At 36.2% G+C, this 15,357-nt stretch overlaps 1 protein-coding gene across 3 annotated transcripts in view; it reads left to right on the forward strand.

Annotated features, from left to right (window-relative positions):
* Window positions 1-39: 39 nt before the first annotated feature.
* Window positions 40-15,357, forward strand: part of LOC125847027 (cation-chloride cotransporter 1) — a 39,029-nt gene continuing 23,711 nt past the window's right edge. Inside the window, exons 1-8 of one of the 3 annotated variants that reach the window (XM_049526736.1) lie at window positions 40-362; window positions 3,050-3,187; window positions 3,630-3,708; window positions 5,412-5,503; window positions 13,596-13,710; window positions 13,847-13,947; window positions 14,123-14,184; window positions 14,476-14,703. In XM_049526736.1, coding sequence (XP_049382693.1) covers window positions 163-362; window positions 3,050-3,187; window positions 3,630-3,708; window positions 5,412-5,503; window positions 13,596-13,710; window positions 13,847-13,947; window positions 14,123-14,184; window positions 14,476-14,703 — 1,015 coding nt within the window. In that variant the 5' untranslated portion in view covers window positions 40-162. Of the gene's footprint in view, window positions 363-3,049; window positions 3,195-3,629; window positions 3,721-5,411; window positions 5,504-13,595; window positions 13,711-13,846; window positions 13,948-14,122; window positions 14,185-14,475; window positions 14,704-15,357 lie in introns of those variants that run through there. The other 2 variants (XM_049526737.1, XM_049526738.1) reach the window with 2 other exon arrangements.

The raw sequence follows: 15,357 nt of genomic DNA on the forward strand, positions 1-15,357 counted from the left end.
TTTTTTTTTCTTTTATTTTTTTTTTTTTTCTTTTTTTTTATTTCGTTTCTCTCTCTCTCTAAAAAATAGAACAAATAACATTCAACCGAATGTGTTGTTTGAATCGTCAGATCTCTCTCTGAATTTGATCAGATCTGAATCAGATTTAGGCAATTGTATTCAATGCATTCTAATCGAGATAAAGAGGAAATGGATTCTGGAGGAGAAATTGAAGGTGGCGGGGATGAAAATGAGTTCCCATCAGCTGTTAGGGGACGAAAATACAGTCCGGTGATGGCGCATGATAATGATCGGGCTGTTTTGGAGATGTCCTCTATTGATCCTCGATCTTCATCCTCTCCTTATTCCAAACAAGATCTCAAGTATCTCTCTCACATTTTTAGTTTCATAATCAACTTGCATTTATATTACTAATCCTTCCTTTACCCTTCTATTCATTTGTAGTTTCTCACATTATTTTTCATGATAACATCGCCTTTTGCATACCTACACTAACTATCTTGACTAATCAACATCATAAGAACCAGATAATTCTGCCCTACCAAGGTTTAGGTAGATTAAGAAAATTCACCTAGTATGGCTTTTGGAATCTCCTACCGAATTTTTTCACCCTAGTTCTACTGACTATTGGCCCCCCCACCTTGAGGTTTATAGTTTCACAGTGAGGGTTTTGTATGATCCACAATGAAATTGTGCAATTTTTTTGCACAGCTGACTTTGCTGACAAAGAAAGGAACTTAGGAAAAAGGGACAAATTTTGAGTTAGGCTTACTTCTTGGTAAAGCTTTGAGGTTAATTTTTTATTTATTTTTAATTATGCAGACTTGTTTGAATTGAGGAATATTCATAATTTGACGTGTGATTATTTTAACCTGCCATGGAAGGTTTATGATTTGACTTTGTTTTAAGGATAAATGTCGAGATAGGGTATTAAGTAGAAGTAGTTATTTTGAGTCTATAGAACACCTTCAATGCTATGAGTATTTTTGTTGAGGCTTCAAAAATTGACCAAAGTTTGATGAATAAGTTTGTTCTTCACGGTAGATGTTGTGTGCTGGGAAGGATTTCTATTTGTATCTAGAGATAAATAGAAAATCCAGTTAAAAGGAACCAGGGCCAGCTATAAGGTAAGGCAAGTGAAGCCTTTGCTTTAGGACCCCAAATATTAAATGCCCTAAATATATAAAGTATTATACTATTATATACAATAATAAATTACAAAATAATTAATAAAAGAGTTTATATTTTAATATTTTTCAAAATTTGGTAAAGATTGTACATTTGAGTGAGTAAATAACGATTATCATTCTCTCATTATATTAAATAATATAGTATTTACTTTCTCATCAATTCTAATTCTTCTTTTTCTATGTATAGCCTTTTTTTCGTGTTTATGACGATTTCATTTTCTAATACAATTCAGTTTCACTAAATTAACTATTTCGTTTTATCATATTTAATTGATCCATACATTAGAAAGCAAATCCATATGTTTCACCTTTTAATCTAAGAAATCTCAGAGGCAAGTGTTGGAAGGTCCAAAACTTGATAGATAGTTGGTTCACCCCTATACCTTTTTCCATTTAAATACCATATATTTGTATATGAGAGAGTTCCATACCATGATGAGCTGTTGTGCGCCTAACGTCACACATCGCGTGTTGCGCTCTCACTACCAGATCCAAGCCATGCTAGCTTTTTCTTGTGTCTCATTATTGTATGAATTTTATGAAAAACACTTAAGGGACTTTCAATATATTTTGGCTCTAGGCCACCTAATCTGTGAAAGGAATTGTACTGGATGCTGGCTAACTTGTTGACTATGAATTATGAGACGTCTAGCAGAATCGTTCGGTAAACTTTGAGAAACTGGGTTTGCGAAAGGAGAAAATGTGAGAATTAAAGACAAAGCACCAGTCAACTTTTTCCTTTCTTCTAACATAAAATGTATGGAGACAAAGTTTGAGAAGGAGAAAGTGTAGGACTCTTGGAAGCATTTCTGGCACATAAAAAATGAAGCTTCAAAGTCCGTATCGTGATTATGCATTTTTTTGTTGGGGAAAAAGGGAGATATGGTGCTGTAAATTATCTCTTACCTCTGGGTGGGGTTTGAGGGGGGGGGGGGGGGGNGGGGGGGGGGGGGGGGAGTTTTGAACTCTGTGGTGCCTTATGAGGAACTACATTGATGTTTCTTCTGCTAATTTTTTTTACTGCTACTATACATCCTGGACTGAAACTCCCAAGGCTTAAGGTTCTCTCCATACTGAATCTTGGTAGATGATTCTGTCATTTTGGGGAAAGTACATGGTTATATGACTCCACAGGAAAAAATACCCTCTCACGTGAGCTAAGTCAGTTTATCTGAGTAGGTCCTTTTTTTGCCTATAGGATGAATGATTGTTTCTTTACCTTTTCATGTTGATTAGTAGTGGGAAATATTTTGAATTTGTATTTCTTTCTTGAATGAGTTAACATTCTTTAGTGTCTCAAAACCTTAACAGCTTATAGAGTAGTAAATTCAAATATTCCTTGTGGATTTCTGTAGGATTTTAATATATTGTTTAACTCTTGTGGCTGAGATACGGGAGTGAGGCGTGAGCTGTGGATTTTTTTTAATCAGATTCTTCAATACTCAGAATTCTTGTTGAAGAGAATAGTAAATAAAAGTATGCGCTCTCTAACAACATAAGATTTTAGATGAGATGGTCACACACTTTGACATGGTATCGGAGCAAGTAAAGGTCGTGGGTTCTAGTTTCATTTCTACCCATTATCAAAAAGAAGTTACACGTGCTTGGCCTATGGAAAGAATCAGGCTCGCTCACGAAGGGGCGTGTGGGAGAGAATAATTATATAAATGAAAGTGCATTCTCTATAACGATTTAAGCTTTTAAATGAGATGGTCATATACTTCAACACTTATTATCTCAAAGTTGGATATATTGTAATGTCAATATTCCCTCTTTTTTTTGCTCTAAGTGTTCAAGAATTTTGCTGTTCTTACATTATAATTTTTATGCATTATTCTGATTTACACAAATTTTATCAGGAAAGTTAAAGTGAATATGCAATCAGATGTGGCTTCCGAAGGTTCAATGCCCAATCACAGTGTCAACGGTCCTCAAAGAGAATCCAAACTGGAACTGTTTGGCTTTGATTCTCTTGTAAATATTCTAGGTCTCAAGAGGTAAGAGGTAAACATTCTGTCGTCCTTTACATTTTATTCTTTCTTGCCTACAAATCTTTTATCTTCTATTAGATATATATGATAAATACATCTTCAACCTGTTCCAGTTTGAGGTGTGGTTGATTGATTGATTTAGCTTTACTTCCATTCTTCTCTCTCTCTCTCTTTCTCTTTCTCTCTCTCTCTCTCTCACACACGCACTCACTTTTCCCCAAGAACTGCCTAAAAACTGTAGCACCGTGAACAACATTGGAGAATAATGGAGTTTTTCTGTTGGTTGGGTCTTAGCTTGGAGATAATTTTGAATGTTGTAAGACTTGATACATGCCCCTATAAACTTATCATTTTGTGTTTTCAAGACTATCATTTTCAAATTCAACTTTCCTTTTCAGTATTTGATATTTGGTTAATATTATGCTTCTAATTAATCTTGCTATTTCAGCATGACAGGTGATCAAATTCAAGCGCCACCTAGTCCGAGAGATGGTGGAGATGTGTCTATTGCTCTTGAGCGGCCCAGGGTACTGTGATAGGTTCTTAATCATTCGTTCTATTTTCCTGAAGTTTTATGTTATAACCAGTGACACTTCATTTTGGTTTAATTGGAAGGGAAGAGAATGGGGAGGAAAACATATAAATCTATTTCTATAGCTAAATTATCTAACCTACCTACAGTGATTTGGTACAGCCAGAAGAGGAGTAAAAGAGTGCTCCTTTTTGTCCATTTCTTGAGAGACTGGAAAAATTGACATGGATGGGTAGCATACTCCATTTTAAGTCTCTCTACCCTTTTGCTTCCTAACCAAAAGAAGGAACTAGCCCTTCTCTTTTCTTCTATTCTTCTCCTATATCTGATCCTCTCTGAACTCCGACGAAACATGTAACATGCTTTCAAGGGAGAGTCTCCCATGTAATTCTCCTTTCTTTCATGGTCTTTGTTGTCATATCCTATGGCTTCCTCTCTCTTTTTGGGTAGGGTGATGGGGAGTGGTTAAAGAAATATATGGTCTGCATCTTTGAATAAATGCTGAACAGTGGGCAAGAAGGTGGCTAAAGGGTTGAGTGAAGTTATAAGAAGACAAAAGTGTAGAAAAACTTACTTTAAAGTATATGCATTGTATGTTAACATATTGTTGATTAATTATTAGTGATAAATCATCATTGCATGCTCAAGCTCACTTTGAAGTTTAAACAAATCATCGCCATCTTACACCATTCCAAATTGTCAATGCCTTTTTGTTAAGGTTCCTATTGGTCAACAATTTGTTATAAATACTAGGTAATTATCTTTGAAGGCTGTATCTGATCTAGTTTTAGATTTAGAGGAGGCTGCTGGATCACCATTTTCCCTCTCCTGCTCTTCTTTGCAAGAGTGAATGGAAGAAAAAGTAGATCCATGGAACTTGTTGTCATATTCATGTATTCCTTGACACTTTAATATGGCGCTTATCATACTACTTTAGTAGAATACCGTTCTTGATAATAAAGCTGAGATCTTCAGATTTTAAAGTTTTATTGTCTCAAAAATAAAATGTTAGCAGACAGAATACATATCAGAATATTCAAAAAAAGTTGAAGCATAAGAGATCCTCACTAAAAAAATTGTAAGATCTATTGGTGTCCGTCGACAGATTTTCTGTACTCACTATCTCAGTTTTACTCATAATTTGTGCAAGATAAGATGAATCTGAATTGTGTAGTTGTGTTATTAATTATCCATAATGTGGTAAAGTGAGAGTGTATGTATTCTTAAGTGGCTGCCTGAAATACATAATCAACAGTTAAGTTGGCTGTTGGTTGCTCCCCTCTCCCCTTCATTCCCCCTTTAGTTTACAACTTCATTTAATGAGGTTTGTTCTCAGTTTTATTTGTGATCAGCATGGAAGAGTGTGAGGGATATTGTTGTATTCTTCTTTAGTTACTTGTTTGGTTTCTCCTACTTTTATTGTAATTTGGTTTACAATCAATTTTCACAATTACAGACCTTCGTTGGGCTTAAATGAAGAAGTGAAGATTCATATTGACCACAACGTGTTTGTGACTGAGGCTTAGTTGTAGTTGTAGTTGTGCATTCATCAGAACTTGTACTTTTGAGATTTGATATTCATCGATCACAACTTGCAGCTTGCATGTATTGCTGAATCATGTAATTCTGTAGTGATGGGTTGCTCAATGAAGCTTTGGATGCCTTTCTGATTGTCTCTTTCTGTGAATGCTGTTGTAGCCTACTGCTGTCAAGTCTGGGACATTGATGGGTGTCTTCGTGCCATGCTTGCAAAATATTATGGGAATCATCTACTATATCAGATTTTCTTGGTATGTTTCATCGTATCCATTCCTTTATGTATTCTCTTCGGATTCTTTTTGTGGACCAGATTTATAATGCTGTAGCTATCAAAAGGTGATCAAGTTGCGTTTCCTTAAATCTGCATTTTAAGGACTATGGTCAACATTCTAGATGTGGATAATTTCCTTTCATTTCCAACACTTCGGCATTTGTTATTCCCGCGTTCTATAAATTCCCGCATTGATTGTTATGTTGAGTGAGTAAATTGTAAAGCAGATTACACTATGTTCCCTATGTTAGTTATGATTTAGTGGTCTACTCACGTCACAAGTATGGGTTGATATTGATATTTTAATCTGCTTTTGTGAGGTACTCAAAGTGAGCCGATCTTCCTTCTATCTCTGGTATTCTCCTGTTACAGAACTTGTTAGGTAGCTGTTAGAATAGGAATAGGATTGTACATTATATTTTTTTATCCAATGTAGTGTCTATAAATAGGCTCAATGTATTAGTGTAGTTTATATATCTTAATCTATGTTGCTCAGACTTGGGTGTGGGTGTCTGAAACGGGTGCGAATCTGAGAGTCAGATTCGGCAAAATCTAAATTTTAAGATTAGGGGGTATGAATCCTTGTATGGATAAGAGTGCAGGGATTTGGCTAAAAATTCAACATTATAAAAATAGAGTAATAAAGATATTTTAAATTTGAGAATATTTTGTAGAATTCAATCTTTTTTTCTCTTGTTCGTAAAGTGATATGTAAGAGACAAATTTTGAGTCAAATGTGACATTAGTTATCCTAGTCTTATCTCCTAACCAATTATAAAGCTAAAAATTTATGTGTAGATGATACATATTGAGATTTGTTGTCCCAGTCATTGATTGATTTTTACGCTACAAACTAGTCCAACAAGTGCAGAATACTAATTATACAAAGAGTAGGCCCATGAAAGGTAAAATGTCAGTAGAAGTGGTTAGGCCCAAATGTTGAAATAATTTTAGTTGCAACATGCAGGCCCATATAAATCTCTAAAAACCCCTATTTTCATATATTCTATTTCATCTCACACGCCACCGCCTCTACGAAATTCACCAAAACCTCAACCCTAGCTCACCTACTCCCTCTTTGCCAAAATGCAGCTGACATTCTATCCTTTTAGAATAAGAATAGGTTTATACAATCCTACTAGAATAGAAATAGGTTTATACAATCCTATTAGAATAGGAATAGGTTTATACAATCCTATTAGAATAGGAATAGAAATAGAAATAGAAATAGGAATACTAAATAGTATCCTACTTAGTAAAGGATTGTATTGTAGTATCTATAAATAGGGTCTCAATGTAATAATGTAAACAAGAACAATTCAATAATATTATTTTCCAATATTTCTCACATGGTATCAGAGCCTCTATGATCTTGGTAAACAATCAAAGAGCTTCCGCTGCCGGCAAGCGGATATTATCCATATATGCCTCCCGTCCGGCCAACGATTATGTTAGCATAAGTTGGGTCACCATGTATCTTTCTGGTGACTATTTTCTCATATCTGATTTGTGTAGTACCGTGCCATCATTCCGGTGACTACTTTTCATTTTTTATTTGTGTAGCACCGTGCCATCATTCCGGTGACTACTTTTTCATGATTAATTTGTGTAGCACCGTGCCATCATTTCAGTGACTACTTTCTCATATCTGATTTGTGTAGCACCGTGCCATCATTCCGCTGACTACTTTTTTAATATCCTATATGTGTAGCACCGTGTGATATTTCCGGTGACTATTTTTTCATATTTAATTTGTGTAGCACCGTGCCATCCTTCCGGTGACTACCTTTTTTTGCATATCTGATTTGCGTAGCACCGTGCATCTCTCCGGACTACTTTTCATATTTAATTTGTGTAGTACTGTGGATTTTTTCGAACTACTTTTTCATATCTGAGTTGCATAGCATCATGTGTCTTTTCAATGACTCCTCAGATTTGATTTGCATAGTTCCATTCGTCTTTCCGGTGACTCCTCAAATCTGATTTGCATAGGGTTGTGCCATCATTCCAACCCTATCCGTTTCTTTTTCAGTAGGATCGTGCCATCATTCCGACCCTACCCATATTATTTCTCTTTTTCAATGGGGTCGTTCCATCAATTCAAACTATCCTATATAATTTTTATTTTCTAGTTGGGTCGTGACATCATTCCGACCCTACCAATATAATATTATTTGTTAGATTGTGACCACTTTTAGCCATCAAATCTAATACTCCGGCATATGAGCATGTTCCGGCCAGTTTTTTGGTGACTTTCTTGTTTAATATTGACTCGTTCTATTGATTCCAACATGATCCATATACTTTCTACTAGATTTTGAGCACTTACAACGACCATTGCATTGTGAAGACGTCTATATGGAGCAACCACCTAATTTTGTTGCTCAGGGGGAGTTTAGTTGCCTTGTATGTTGATTACGTAAGTCTCTATGGTCTGAAACAATCTTTGCAAGCTTGGTTTGGGAAGTTCCAACACTGTAATTTTATCGCTCTGTGTTTTATCGACATTATGCATCAAATTCAGTATTTCATGAGAAGCCCAAACACATTGAGATTGATTGTCAATTTTGTGAAGTCGGTTGATCAACTTGCAGATATCTCACCAAGCCCCTCATCGGTCCTTGTGTTAATTACATTTGTAACAAGCTAGGTACATGAATTGTATGCACTAGCTTGAGGGGAGTGTTAAAATAGGAATAGGTTTATACAATCCTATTAGAATAGGAATATAAATAGAAATAGGATTACTAAATAGTATCCTACTTAGTAAAGGATTGTATTGTACTGTCTATAAATAGGGTCTCAATGTAATAATGCAAACAACAACAATTCAATAATATTATTTTCCAATATTTCTCACAGATCCATCTTAGATTGTCAATGTTTTCGTCTGAGTCGTTAGAGATGAAGTTGGAGCGGCAAGTCACTCGCTCCCAAAATCTATCCACTCAGCCTTTTCCTAAATTTGTTCTTGACTCTGGTCAAAGTATCCTTATAGGATTGACCGAATCTGACATACCCCGCACCCACCCCAGTGTCGCGTCGAGACAGGTTCAACAACAAAATTGAAGAGTCCGCGCAACATAGATCTTAATAATATTTTTCTGTGCTTTCTCACATGGTATTAGATCATTGGTAAGAAACATCTGGAAAATACAGTCACACAATCTCGTGCGCATTTCGGGCGACTATACAACTGATGTTTGCGTCATCTCATCTTTCTCTTTGATATATACGAAAACTAATAGTGCCATCACACTCGTGAATGTCTGGTGGGAATCCCACTCAGCTCTTCCGGCATCTAGCGATTCATGTGCCGGCACACGCTAGTAACAACACAGTGGTGCGTCTGTCTCACATGCCGACATGTGAGCTTTTGATTCTGGCCACTTCCTTGAAAGGTTTTTTTTCCTGTCGAGGTGGCGCAGCAATTCCGAGCTCACCCATACAATTTTCATAGAATTCCAATCACTTTCATTTTTTCTAGCAAGTTTTCCAACGATATCCAACCTTGTTTCAGCTTCTGGCCTTCTGTTTCTTGGCTGAAACTTGGTGTTTTCCTCTTTGGTCAGATTCTCTTGAAGTTTCGAGCCATGTCCTCGGGATTTGATAATCTTAATTCCAAAAATACGAGAATCAAAAGTTCAAGTCATATGATTACTTCCAAACCATTCATGGGGAATTCAAACTATTTAGCTTGGTCTTTCTCGATTGTGGTGCAAGGGGCAGGTGTTCAAGTTCACTTAAAGAAAAAGGCTGGTGAGTTAGATGGAAAGACCAAAACACAATGAAAGAAGGTTGACACTCAAGTATGTAGTATCTTGTGGCGATCTATTGATTTCAAATTGATGTTCTTGTTATGTCCATTGCAAACATGTTCAATTTGGGAAAAGGTTTGTGCTTTATCTACTAATGATGGATCTCGATTTTATGATGTGATATTTTAGATGACAAACCTAAATAAAAATGAATTAGATGTTTACTTACTTAGGATAGGTACATACAGTTATGGAGGAATTTGAGAGGTTGATATAGTTACTACGAAAGTTGAAAAACTATAAGAGCAAAGACATACATTGTTTTGGACCTCCTACCGACCTTGATTCAGTGCATGGTCATATTTTGGCTAGTCCTACAATTGATAATTATTCTCTCGTTTACTTCGCCTCACGCCTCTTAATCTCACTGTGGTCTCATCAACAACTGCCAACTCCACTATTCTCGCATCTCAAATCACAGAAAATCAAGCATCTCAATCCACAGAGGATTGACGAGGAGGTTGTTTGGAAGATCTCGATGTAAGTGTAGTTATTATAATGGGCTAGGACATACTCGTTACGTATGCATTCTCTTTGCATGGTTGACCAGCCAAGAATGCTCATATTGCTCAGATTAACACCACAAGTAATCAAGGGTTCTCTTTATTTGAAGGGGAATATAAGGATTTCCTTTCGTATCGAGCAAGTAAGCAAATATCTTAACAAGTACGCTCAATTGCTTATCCTGATACTTCTTTGGATTCTATTGCAAGTGATTCTTTTACTTGTGTTTCACAATCTAGTACCCTTGGACCGTGGGTCATGAACTTAGAAGCTTCTGATCATATTTTTGGTAATAAATCACTATTGTCAAATATTGTTTATTTACAGTCTCTTTGTGCTGTTACTTTTAGCCAATCAGGGCCAAACAAAAGCAAAAGGAGTTGGACAAGCTAATCCCCTTTCGTCTATCACTCTAACCTTTATTCTTTATGTCCTTGGTTGTCCTTTTAATCTTGCATCAATCAATCATTTTGACTCATGCCTAATTGTGTTATAATATTTCTTGGCGATTCTTTTGTTATGCAGTATCGCAGTATGGGACATACGATTGGCGCAAAACATGAATCACAAGGCCTCTACTATCTTACCTCTTCTAATTCTTCCGGAACATGTCCAATTACATATCCTCCCGTTTTAATTCACAGTCGTTTGGGGCATCCGAGTTTATGCAATCGACAAAAAATTGTACCTAGATTGTCTAGTTTGTCCACATTAGATTGTGAGTCGTGTCAACTTAAGAAACATACCCACACTACATTTCCATGTAGTGTTGCCATTTGTCTCGAGTCTATCTTTTCATTGGTTCATTCTGATATTTGGGGATCTAGTAGAATCAATTCAACCTTAGAATTTTGTTATTTTGTTAGTTTCATTGATGAATACTCCAGATGTACTTGGATTTTTTCAATGAAAGATTAGAGTTGTTTTCTATATTCAAGAGTTTCTATGTCGAAATACAAAATAGAGAAATTTTTAGTTGGGAGCCATTCTTTTGCAGCTGTTTATATTCGTACTTTCTGAAGTGATAATGCCTTAGAATACTTATCCTCCCAATTTCAATAGTTTATGACACCAAGGAATTATTAGTCAAATATTGTGGCCACACATCTCTTAGCAGAATGGGGTAGCAAAGAAAAAAATAAGCACCTCATTGATACTGCTGATACTCTTCTCATTCAATCCCATGTTTCAGTGCGTTTATGGGGAGATGCAGTTCTCACATCTTGCTATTTAATTAATCGGATGCCATTATTTTCCATTCAGAATTAGATTCCTTATTCAATATTGTTTTCGCAGTCATCTGTATACTCTCTTCCCCTCTTGTCATTGGGAGCACATGTTTTGTTCATAATTAGCCTTTGCAAAAGATAAATTAGCCTCTCGTGCTCTCAAATATGTATTATTGGCTATTCTCAGGTTCAAAAAGGATATTGTTGCTACTCACCTAATCTTCCTTGGTTCTTTATGTCAATTGATGTCACATTTTGAGTCTTGACTTTACATTTTTTTATCATCCAAATATCTTTGAGGTATTACCTATACCAATTTATGAGGAATGTATGGTTACTTCAATATCTCCAGCCATAGTACTACCACTTCTGACTTATCGTTGTCTGCGTACAACATCAGTCCTGAATGATTTATGTCCTGCGTCAGACCCTGCACCTACTGCGGACCCTCGACCTATCACAAACTTGTCTTCTCCTAGTCAATGAATTGCACTTCGGAAAGGTGTGCAATCCACTCGAATACTAACCCCATTACCCTTTTAAGTTATCATCACCCCATTATGCCTTTGTATTATTTTCAGCCCCAAGTCTACACATGAAATACTTTCTCATCCATGATAACAACTATGATTGATAAGATATCTGTTTTACATGTGAGTTGTACTTGAGAGCTAGTTCCTCTTTCTTTGGGTAAATCTACTCTACTGTTGGTTGTTGTTGGGTTTATGCGGCCTTGTTGCAAAGGGGTATAGTCAGATATTTGAGCTTGATTGCACTGCTAATTTCTCTCCCATAGCTGAAATAACATCTGTATGTTTTTTTCTATCCGTGACTGATGTCCACCATTGACCTCTTTGGTAGTTAGACATTAAGAATGAGACATTGAGGATGAAGTTTTCATGGAGCATCTAGCTGGTTTTGTTGCTTAGAGGGAGTCTAGTAGTCTTGTATGTCGATTGTGCTGGTCACTATGTGGTCTGAAACATCCTCCTCGAGTATGGTTTGGAAAGTTAAAACACAACAATTCGAGAGTTTGTCATGACTCATAGTGAAGTCGATCACTGTATTTTATTTGCATTTTGCTCCAAATTTGTGTATTTATTTGGTGGCTTATGTTAACAATATCGTTATCACTGGCAATGACAAGGATGATATCCCTAATTTAAAGCAACATCTCTTTCAACATTTCAAGACTCAAGACCTTAGTAAAATGAAGTATTTTCTAAGTATTGAGGTTGCTTAGTCCAGATCAGGTATTATTGTTTTACCATGAAAGTATGTCTTAGACATTCTTGAGGAGACGAGATTGATGGGATGTTGACCCATTGACACTTCTATGGATAAACTCATGCTAGGAGTAGGACAGAGGAGCCACTCAGTGATCCTAAAAGGTATAGGCGTCTGGTTGGTAAGTTTAATAATCTCACAGTGACTTGACCTGGGATTTGTTTTCTCGTGAATGCTGTAAGTTTGTGAATTCTCCCAATGATAGTCATTGAGATGTAGTTGTCTGCATTCGGTGATATATAAAGTCAACTCCAAGTAAAGGACTACTCTTTGAGGAGCTAGACCAATGAGAAGATCATTGATTGATTGGGCAAGATCACCTTCTGATATATGTTTACATCTGGATATTGTGTTTTAGGAAGTAATTTGGTATCATGGAGGAGTAAGAAACAAAAAGTGGTTACTCAATCTACGTCAGAAGCAAAATATCGAGCAATGATTGTAGCAATGTGTGCGCTAGTTTAAATCAAATAGTTGCTCAGAGAATTGAAATTTGGAGAAGTTAGTCAAATGGAACTTCAGTGTGATAATCAAGCGACCTTTCATATTGCATCAATCTGGTGTTTCATGAGAGGACTAAACATATTGAGATTGGCTATCACTTTATCAGAGAAAAGATACCCTCGAGATATTGTTACAAAGTTTGTGAAGTCAAGTGATCAATTTGCAGATATTTTCACCTAACTGGTCCTCGTATTAGAGCCTGTTTGGATTGACTTTTTATTTTTGACTTATAAGCCAAAAGGCAAAAGTTAGGATTTTTAACTTATTGACATTTGGCTTATTTTTAGCATTTTAGCTTTAAACCTGAGTGCTTATAAGCACTTTTTTTAACTTACCCAACACTCCAAAAGTACTTAAAAGTCATTTTAGCTTAAATGGACTTGGTACATATGACTTATATGTGTCAGCTTGAGGGAGAGTGTTATAATAGGTATAGGATTGTACATAGTATTCGTACATGAAAATGATTGTAGTGTAGTGTCTATAAATTGAGCTCACTGTAATAATGTAGTTTATGTATCTTAATAATATTTTTCTGTGCTTTCTCCCTACAGCGTAATCAGAGAAAGTAGGAAGAAGTAGAAAAGGACACTGTGGGAAAAAGGAGTAATAGGAAAGATGCAATAATGTGGGGTTGGGGGAGTTGAACAAGTATCTATTTGTGTGTTAGTCACGTCATATCATTTTATATTTGACATGTTGTGATGCTTTGTTTTCTTCTATGCTGTAGGATTGTTGGTATGGCTGGGATTGGTGAGTCATTGTTACTCGTCGCTTTCTGTGGATCTTGTACTTTCCTGACCACAATATCATTAAGTGCTATTGCCACCAATGGTGCCATGAAGGTGAGAAAAAGTTGCTCATCAGTCATTGAATGAAGACAAAGGAGATAGCTTCTTGCTTTCCTATATCAGACATGCATTTTCTTTTTTCCCGAGTAGCTTAGATGGTCAATGATATCATTTGTTTTCTCAAAATTAGGGCGGAGGGCCTTACTATCTCATTGGTCGTGCTTTGGGTCCAGAAGTTGGTGTCAGCATTGGATTGTGTTTTTTTCTTGGAAATGCAGTTGCTGGAGCAATGTGAGTATACAATCTGACCTTTTGTGTTAATTGCTACTCACTTGGTGAATGTAGCAAAGGAGGCTACATTGCTTTCATTATCTGACACTACTAGCAAATGAGGTTACATTACTTTCATCATTTGGCACTATCTATAAGTTTGAGTTAATGTTGCTATTACGTATCTGTCTTACAGGTATGTATTGGGAGCTGTGGAAACCTTCCTTGATGCTGTACCAGCTGCTGGAATTCTTAGAGGTATTTCTTGAGTGAGATTGTCACAATTGATTTATTGGCTAGAATTTAATGTTTTGAAAAGACTGCAAATCATAATTTTGCTATGAATGCTCCTTGGATCTTGTCTTTTTTATAGGAGTAATTCTTTTTTGTGTCTACTTGTATGGACATGTTTGATGGTAATCTGTTCTCTTCCTTGGTTATATGGATCATTATTTTCAATGAGTACATTTTTGTTGATGCTTTACTGGGTAATACATTATTTTGTCAAAATCATTTGTATTTCTGAATTTTACTTTGTCATTTATGCAGAAACTGTCACAAGAGTTAATGGTACAGATATTGCGGAGCCCATTACAAGGCCAAGTTTGCACGACCTGCAAATTTATGGGATTGTCGTGACTATTCTTCTCTGCTTCATAGTTTTTGGTGGTGTAAAAATTATTAATCGTGTCGCACCGGCATTCCTTGTACCTGTTGTATTCTCATTGGTGTGCATATTCTCTGGCATTCTTTTGGCAAGGAATGATCGTCCAGCAGGTTTATTGTTTATGCCTACTTTTTTTTTTCGAAATTGTTTTGAAAGCTATGTGTGAAGTGTTCTGCTACTTAGAAGTTGATCGTACACGCTTAAAAGTTAAGATATATGAAGAAAAGCTTGTTTGACAGTGTTAAGGTTAAATCTTGTTGCTCTTTCTTAGTAGAATGCTGTCGACCAATTCATTTGTTCTGGCCTTGAGAAGAGTGGAAACTTATTGCTATTGCTAAGCTAGTCTGTAATAATAAATCTCAATTGATATCTCAACCTCTGCAATTTCCAGCATTTGTATTGCTTCATAGTGGCCCTTAGAACCTTACTGCTTTGAGAAAAGGCCCAAAATGGGCCTCAAGATTCGGACTTCCACTCAAAATAGTCCCCATCCTTTGAGGTGGAGCACTAATAATCCTCCATCTTTCAAAAAATGGAGCAGATGTAGTGCTAGGTAACTGATACCGTCTATAACTAACAGAATGCCTCATGTCCCTTTAAAGTTCACGTTCTCTGAAATAAAAGCTGATTGCTCTGCTCTTCTGAGTTGCTCTTTTTTTCTGCACTCTGTTGATTACTTCTTAAGTTTTAACTTTTTGAAGCTCTTTCAGACAATGGTTTCATCAACTTTAAACAGTCACCCCTTTCTTTTCTCACCTACCACA

Source organism: Solanum stenotomum, chromosome 12, assembly GCF_019186545.1.
Source record: "Solanum stenotomum isolate F172 chromosome 12, ASM1918654v1, whole genome shotgun sequence".
Taxonomy (NCBI): domain Eukaryota; kingdom Viridiplantae; phylum Streptophyta; class Magnoliopsida; order Solanales; family Solanaceae; genus Solanum; species Solanum stenotomum.